At 52.0% G+C, this 544-nt stretch overlaps 1 protein-coding gene across 1 annotated transcript; it reads right to left on the bottom strand.

The window, feature by feature from the left end:
• Positions 1–4: 4 nt before the first annotated feature.
• LOC107734977 (E3 ubiquitin-protein ligase XIAP-like) lies at positions 5–536 on the bottom strand (the record flags this gene model as incomplete). Its single annotated transcript, XM_016546824.1, has 1 exon — positions 5–536. A coding segment is annotated over exon 1 (498 nt), but the record flags the coding sequence as incomplete, so codon positions are not given.
• Between the last annotated feature and the right edge of the window lie 8 nt (positions 537–544).

Below are 544 nucleotides of genomic sequence, written 5' to 3'. Positions count from 1 at the left end.
TGTCATTTGGTCCTAAGTAATACATCCCTGCTGCCGCCAGGTCTTCGGGTTGAACTGGAGCGTCTGCAGGCCACTCACTGAAAGTATTCAGCCGAGCTTCCTCGCTCTTCATGTGTGGCACAATGGGATAAATGGTCTGATCCACCACCTCTCCCGTGCGGAGCTGGAACTCCATGGCTTCGGCCTCTTCGTCGTAAGCAGGGCTTCGAATGAGGTCGGAGGCTCTCAAACCATGAGCACAGCTGAGGAACTTGCAGCTGGGAGATGCTTGCTGATGTCTCATCAGTGGGGCATCCCCTCTGTTCCAGTCCTCCACGGTTGCATGGCAGCTAAAACAGCGCACCCTGTCTGCCTGACCTGTAAAATAAAAGCCTGCCCGGGCCAGGCGCTCGGCTGAAAATTCTTCAGTACGGGGGAAGTGCTGGAAGGAACTCACACGATTGGGCATGGATGACCATGCATCATCAGCTTCAATTTCACCATCTTGACTTGAGCGTGCCATTATTGCTTGTAACAATGTCTATTAAAAAAGAAGGGAAAAAAA

Source organism: Sinocyclocheilus rhinocerous, unplaced genomic scaffold, assembly GCF_001515625.1.
Source record: "Sinocyclocheilus rhinocerous isolate Xijiao unplaced genomic scaffold, SAMN03320098_v1.1 C35601581, whole genome shotgun sequence".
Lineage (NCBI taxonomy): Eukaryota > Metazoa > Chordata > Actinopteri > Cypriniformes > Cyprinidae > Sinocyclocheilus > Sinocyclocheilus rhinocerous.
Note: the sequence above shows the minus strand (reverse complement) of the source record. Positions and strands in the feature narration are given on the sequence as shown.